This window comes from Neovison vison, chromosome X, assembly GCF_020171115.1.
Source record: "Neovison vison isolate M4711 chromosome X, ASM_NN_V1, whole genome shotgun sequence".
NCBI classification, from domain to species: domain Eukaryota; kingdom Metazoa; phylum Chordata; class Mammalia; order Carnivora; family Mustelidae; genus Neogale; species Neogale vison.
This window is the reverse complement of record NC_058105.1, coordinates 70704165-70711280: the sequence shown is the minus strand read 5'-3', so window position 1 is coordinate 70711280 and position 7116 is coordinate 70704165. Positions and strand designations below refer to the sequence as shown.

Below are 7116 nucleotides of genomic sequence, written 5' to 3'. Positions count from 1 at the left end.
GGGGAGGAAAGGGCGGCCTCACTTTGGCAAGGGAAAGAGGAGCCTTGGGGACCTCTGCACCGGGTAACTCGTCTTGGGGGTCCGCACCTGAGGGCCGGATCCAAGTAATCCTCGTTAGTTACTCCAAGGGGTAGTCAGTCTAGAAGCCTGTGAGTCGCAGACAGTGAGGCCGGCGCTAAGACTCCACTTCCCAGGAGGTGTCGGGGCATCCAGCGGAGGTTGCGTCTGACGACGGGGGTGGGACTCGGTAGCTGCCCGGATGTGGCGCCGAGCTCGCCGGGCCTGCCCACCCCCGCCACAGTCGCGCTGCGAGGCTCTGCCCGCTGTACTCAACAGCGGTGGGAGACGACCGCTTTTGCTTTGGCAGGTAATCTTTATGGAGACTCCCCGCCCCCAGCGCTCCCGCACCACCCCCCTTTTGTCCCCCACACTTTTCGTGAGTCTCCCCAGCTCCGGAGGCTTGCGTGAGTCTGTGAGCCATTCCCGAGATGGAAGGCATTGGACGGTGGGATGAGGTGTATGCCTATGGGGGAGACTGAGCCCGCTCCGGCTCTTGCTACTTGCGAATCCCAGGTGGGGCAGCGCTCTGTCCCAGGCTCACGAGTCCCTAGGAAGTGCCGGAACCAAGTAGGCCTGGTGGTGAAGGATGCGAAGGAAGTGCCGAGCGGGCTTGTGGAGCTATGCTGGGTCACTACTCCTGCGTCTCTGGTTAAGTTTCCAGTCGCGAGGTAGTCTTCCCCTGGCTCGGATTTGGGGAGTGTTCACATGGCTTCCTTCGGCTTCAAGAGTCCCAAAGCCTTTGGCTGGACCTGAACCAAAGAAGGCAGTCTCCGGTGTGAGAAAGCTGCCGGTGTTTAGTAGAGGAATTAAGTTGTGTGAGAGTAATAGATACAGATTGGGGGGGGGGTGTCTTCTGCTGAATTGTTTTGATTCCAGAGAGTTACAGCGTGATTTCAAGTGCATTAGACTCAGACTTACCAAGAGGGTGAGACTTGGAGGAGAATGTGCTAGAAACAGTAATCCTTTGAGCTGCATTCTTGTCTTGACTGTTACTGGGTCTTTTACACTGTCTAACCTAGGAAAAACTTGACTCCTACGCAGACTGTACATGTGAAGAAGGATACTTTGTCAGAAGAGATGGGAAGACTTAGAAGAAACTAATTCCAGTTTACTGTGAATGGTTGGGAAGGGAACTTTCTGAGGGTCCTGGTTTCTGCAGCACCAGCCCTCTCCCAGTTTCCAAACTTAAAGGCATACCTAAAGATCTCTGACTTGCTCTGCTGTCTGCTTCCCAGAGCTACTGTGAAGCTTAAATAAGATATGTAAAAGTATTTGGCACAATGCCTATAACCTCTCATTTTTAAGTTTCCCTTTGCTTCCCTACAGCAACTTTTTTCCCCTGTGAGCCATACATCATTTTGTATTACTGTTTGCTTTTTCATATGAGTCCTGCCTTTCCCACAAGATTGTAAGATTCTAGCAGTCTTTCTCTTTACTCTTTTTTGAGTCCTTTCTAGCAGTTCGTTGACCATAGGAGTACCCAGGAAAATGTAGATAGTGGTGGTGATGAGGAGGGCAAAGCTGTAGGTGATCCATGACAGGACCCCATTGTGCTAGATCCCGAGGCTGAGGTAAACAAGCTTTTCTCATTTGCCTTTCTTTTATGACCCCTAGCCTTCTCTCAGAGCTCCAAACCCTTTAAAAATACTTTTATTTTTAGTATTTTAAACCACTTTAAAATATTCATTACAGTAGTGTTAACTATATATGTATTGCTGTGCAGTAGATCTCTAGAATTTTTCATCTTGGCAAACTAAAACTTTCATTTTAAAGATTTTATTTATTTGAGAGAGTACGTAAGCCTGTGAGCATGAGTGGGGGAGGGGCAGAGGGACAAGCAGATGCCCCGTTGACCATGGACCCACCCCCCTCAATATGAGCCTCGATCTCAGGACCCTGAGATCATGACCTGAGCAATAATCAAGAGTCAGATACTTGGGGCCCCTGGGTGGCTCAGTGGGTTAAGCCGCTGCCTTCGGCTCAGGTCATGATCTCAGAGTCCTGGGATCGAGTCCCACATCGGGCTCTCTGCTCAGCAGGGAGCCTGCTTCCCTCTCTCTCTCTCTGCCTGCCTCTCTGCCTACTTGTGATTTCTCTCTGTCAAATAAATAAATAAAATCTTTAAAAAAAAAAAAGAGTCAGATACTTAACCTACTGAGTCACCAGGCACCCTGCAAAACTGAAACTTTGTCACCGGTAAACAACTCTCCATTAGGGTGCCTGAGTGGCTCAGTTGGTTAAGTGTCTGACTCTTGATTTTGGCTCAAGTCATGATCTCATGGGTCGTGGGGTAGAGCCCTGCGTCAGGCTCCATGCTCAGCAGGTACTCTGCTTGAAGATTCTCTCCCTCTGCCCTTCCTATTCTTTCTTTCTTTTCTCTCTAAAATAATTTTTTTTAAAAAACCCTCCCCATTTCGCCTCCCCCAGCCCTGGCAACTACCATTCTACTTTCTGTTTTTATGTGTTTGACTACTGTAGATACCTTATGTAAGTGGAATCATGCAGTATCTGGCTGTCTACGTGATTTCACTTAGCATATGTCCTCAAGTTTCATCCATGTTGTAGTGTATGAAGAGTTCCTTCTCTCTCTTTTTTTTTTAAGTAGCCACCATGCCCAGTGTGGGGCTTGAACTCATGACCCTGAGATCAAGAGTCCATGCTCTACCGATTGAGCCAGCCAGGTGCTCCAACAGTTCCTTCTTTTTAAGGTTGAATAATATACTATATATATATTTTTTTTTTCTTTATGTGTTTATCTGTTGACGGTCTTTAGGTTGCTTCCATCTCCTGGCTCTTGTGCATAATGTTGCAATGAACATTGGTGTACGAATAGCGCTTTGAGATCCTGCTTTTAATTCTTTTAGGTATATTTTTAGTATATTTAAACTTTTTAACTGTGGATAATTCCAAACATACACATAAGTAAATAACATGATGAACATGTGGGACATGTGGGCTGAGTAAATGAGTCAGGTGCTTGTACAAAGTAGCCCCCCAAACTTTGATAGAGAATTTGCTATGGGTGAGGATGTCCTGGGTTTTGTTTCAGACCTGGGAAGTTCTAGCTGCCCTTCATCATCTAGTCCCTCATCCATAATCAGTGTGGCTTGAGTGCCCATCTGCAGACCATATATACCAGAAGGGTTAGTAGATATAAACAAGCATAAATGAGTGTAGATGCCTCTTCCTAGTTATCGAGATGAGGAGCTGAGAATTTGGGGTGCAAAGTGGTCTTTGGGTCTATGAGTTTGGTTTGGTTCGGGAACCCCCTCAGATGCACAGTTGTCCTGAAAGCAGTCACTTTGAACAGAGATGTTGGCTACTGGATGATAAAGGATAGCAGGCTGGGAAGGTGAGTTGTGCATATAGGAATTGCTACAGGAATTCAGAGGAGAAAGAGGTTAATCCAGACTGGGAAAATCAAGGAAGGCTATTCTCAAAGAATGTGGTGGTGACTTTACCCTTTTCCCATTGACCTTGTATGTTTGATCCTTATGCCTGTTCCTAGGTGGAAAAAGATAGGGCTGATGGTCAGTGAATACTAAAGATGAATTACATTCTGGACTTATAGCTGAGGGACCTGTGCTAATGAAGGCTTTAGGTAATGCCTTGTGAGTCAGAATTGGCTGTGTGGGAAGAGAGCTACCTCTAATGGGCCTGTGTGAAGCATACTCAGAAGACCAACTTTTCTCTTTTATTTTTTTAAGATTTAATTTATTTATTAGAGTGAGAGAGAAAGAGAGAGACAGAGGGAGAGGGAGAAGCGGGCTCCCCGCTGAGCAGGGAGCCTGATGCAGGACTTGATCCCAGGACCCCAAGATCATGACCTGAGCCAAAGGCAGACTCTTGACCCACTGAGCCACCCAGGAGCCCTAAAGGCCAACTTCTCTTTACTCTGACTGAAAATAAGATGTTTTGTTTTGTCTATGATATGGACCTTAGCTAATATGACAATAGAGGGGCGCCTGGCTGGCTCAGTCAGTTAAGCGTCTGCTTTTGGCTCAGGTTGTGATCCTGGAATCTCAAGATGGAGTTCCACATCGGGCTTCCCGCAGGTAGCCTGCTTTTCCCTCTGCCCTTCATACTGCTAGTGCTCTTTCTTGTGCGCGCACATGCTCTCTCTCTTTCTCCCTCTCTCTCAAATAAAGAAAAAAGGAAAGAAAGAAAAGGACAACAGGATGAGTGATGTATCTATTCCCCCAAATTCCTAAGGTGAGAAACTAATTGATTCTCAATATTTAAAAAAGATTTTATTTATTTGAGAGTCGGGGGGAGAGAGAGAGAGCGAGAGCATAAGAGTGGGGAGGGTCAAAGGGAGAAGCAGACTCCCTGCTGAGCTGGGAGCCCAATATGGGACTGGATCCTGGGACTCTAGGATCATGACCTGAGCCAAAGGCAGTCGCTTAACTGAGCCATCCAGGCGCCCTCAGTTTTTTTTTTTTTCTATAATTAAATACTTACAACAGTTTATCCCCTTTCCTCCATGTTCAGACACATGAAGTTAATGCTATCAGGATCCGGTCTGAAATTAGTGCAGTAGTTAAGCTAAAGGAAATGGAGTGCTCTGGGGGCACTGACAGGGTAGGGCAGTGATAGGGTTTTAAAATGGGGTATAAATGTGGGAGCTCATAGTAAACACGCTTGTTGGAGGTCATCTGTGCCTTACCGTTAACTCTCAAATGCTTGATTCCTGAAGAAGTAAAAGAGAAAGTATGGTGGTGGTATGACTAATGGTTTTGCTCAGATAAGGTAGGAAGGGATGAGATCTGTGGTTTGTCTAGCACTGTAATCACATTACAGAACTTTTGCCTTCCCCAGAGCAGTACAAGAATTATTATGAAGTCATAGTAGTTTCGAATGCTTAATGAGTACTTTCTGTGTGACAGGCATTAGTAAGGACTACACAAACATTCTTTCACTTAAGCCATGGGTGAAGCACTTGCTGAAGTCGACAAAGCTTAGAAAAAGAAAGGACTGGTTTTGGACTCCAGGTGGCTTAACATCAGAGCCTGGACTCTTTACTCTGGGAGGCTAAGTCTGACTGGCCTACCTTTCTCCAGTTTTAGGATGTCACTGTCAGAAACAGAGATTTCTTTGCTGGGTCTATAGCCACAGACCCAAAGTCAGAGCCATATTTCTTTTGTTTCAACCTTCAGACCCTCCTTTCTACATCAGTGTGTTTTTTAAAAGACATATTTATTTATTTGAGAGGGAGGGAAAGAGAGAGAGAGAGAGAACATGTGCATGCATGAGCGGGAGGGGCAGAGGGAGAGGGAATTTCAAGCAGAGTCTGTGCGGAGCATGCAGCCCAATGCAGGGCTCCATACCATGACCCTGAGATCACCGCCTGAGCTGAAACCAAGAGTCAGATGCCTAACCAATTGTGCCACCTGGGTGTACCAACATCAGTGCTATTTTAAAAATTAGTTTCCATTTACTGAGCACCCACTATGTTTTAGCACCTTTGATAGAGTATAGCCAGACCTGACAAAAATAAAACAAACACCTATGTATGTGAATGGTTTTTAATCTTTTTGGGCTCACAGCCTTTTTAACAATCTGATGACAGTTTTGGATCTTCTTTCCAGAAAAATTCACTTATGTACCTACACATAATATCGCATACTTCAGAGGCGACTTCCAGGACCTACTGAAGTTTATCCTCTAGCAGCAGTCCATGGACTCCATGGTAAGATCTCTTGTCCTATGTACTCTTTCTCAGCTGACTCTTCTGTGGTATTAAGGGGATGGTCGGTGGGTGGGGGGTCTTACCTCCTCTCTTTCTCCTCAGAGAGAAATGTTGGTAAAGCTTAGGCTCCCCAAATGAACCAAGCATCTATGAATGTTCTTTCTTTCTCTGTTGCACTTAGGACTCCAAGGAAAGAATGCAGACAATCAAATGTGTGGTTGTAGGAGATGGGGCTGTAGGTAAGACCTGCCTCCTCATCAGTTACACAACAAATGCCTTTCCTGAGGAGTATATCCCCACTGTCTTTGATAACTATAGTGCCCAGACGTCTGTGGATGGCCAGATCGTCAGCCTGAACCTGTGGGACACAGCTGGCCAAGAGGAGTATGACCGACTGCGAACGCTATCCTACCCCCAGACCAATATCTTTGTCATTTGTTTTTCCATTGGCAACCCATCCTCGTATGCCAATGTGAGGCATAAGTGGCACCCTGAGGTCTCCCATCATTGCCCCAATGTGCCTGTTCTGCTGGTAGGTACCAAGAGAGACCTGCGGGATGACATTGAGACAGTGAAGAAGCTGAAGGAACAGAGCCTAGTGCCCACAACTCCTCAGCAAGGCACTTCCCTGGCTAAGCAGGTGGGGGCTGTGAAGTATCTAGAATGTTCAGCCCTGATGCAGTATGGGGTGCACGAGGTATTTTCAGAAGCCGTCCGGGCTGTGCTCTACCCTGCCACAAAGAAGAACACCAAGAAGTGTGTCCTTTTATAGCTTTTGGGGTGCTATTTGGGGACTGCACCGAAGGGGGAATAAGAGGGATTCCTTTGATAGCATGGAACAATGCAGCATGAGCCATTTGTTTCTTTTCCTAGAAACCCTAGACTCCAGGTTATCGGGCTTTTGGAGGAACAAAGACAGCCTCGTTTGTACATGGTTGCTGTGAAGTTTGGTCTGAACCTTTTGGAGGAAGTTTGGGGGGAGAGGGGGAGAGAGAGAGAGAGACTGACTTTTACCTCTGAACTAGCTTTCCTAGCTGTATTACCATTGAGCAAGTGCCTCACAGAAGGACAAGTTTCTACAGTTTCGAAAGCATTGCCTTAAACTTTCTGATACAGTAATTTTGAAAAATCATTTTATGTGTGACTCCTGGGTGTTCCCAGTGTCGACATGTTCTTCCCATTCTGGAGATGGGACATGTTTGCAAAAACGGTTAAGCAGCATTTCTTGAAGTTCTGGAAGATACTAATTGATGTTCCTTAACAAGGTTCTGTGGTCAAGTAAGTCAGGAACCAGTGGGATTTTTTTTAAGTGTTTATTTAAATTCCAGTTAGTTAACAGACTATGATATTAGTTTCAGGTGTACAAT

The 7116-nt window shown here is 46.0% G+C and overlaps 1 protein-coding gene across 1 annotated transcript; it reads left to right on the top strand.

The window, feature by feature from the left end:
• Window positions 1–271: 271 nt before the first annotated feature.
• On the top strand, window positions 272–7116 carry LOC122896297 (rho-related GTP-binding protein RhoG-like). Its single transcript, XM_044234351.1, has 3 exons — window positions 272–367; window positions 5649–5749; window positions 5931–7116. Exons 2-3 carry the CDS (start codon window positions 5738–5740, stop codon window positions 6519–6521), a joined length of 603 nt encoding a protein of 200 aa, XP_044090286.1. The 5' UTR covers window positions 272–367; window positions 5649–5737; the 3' UTR covers window positions 6522–7116.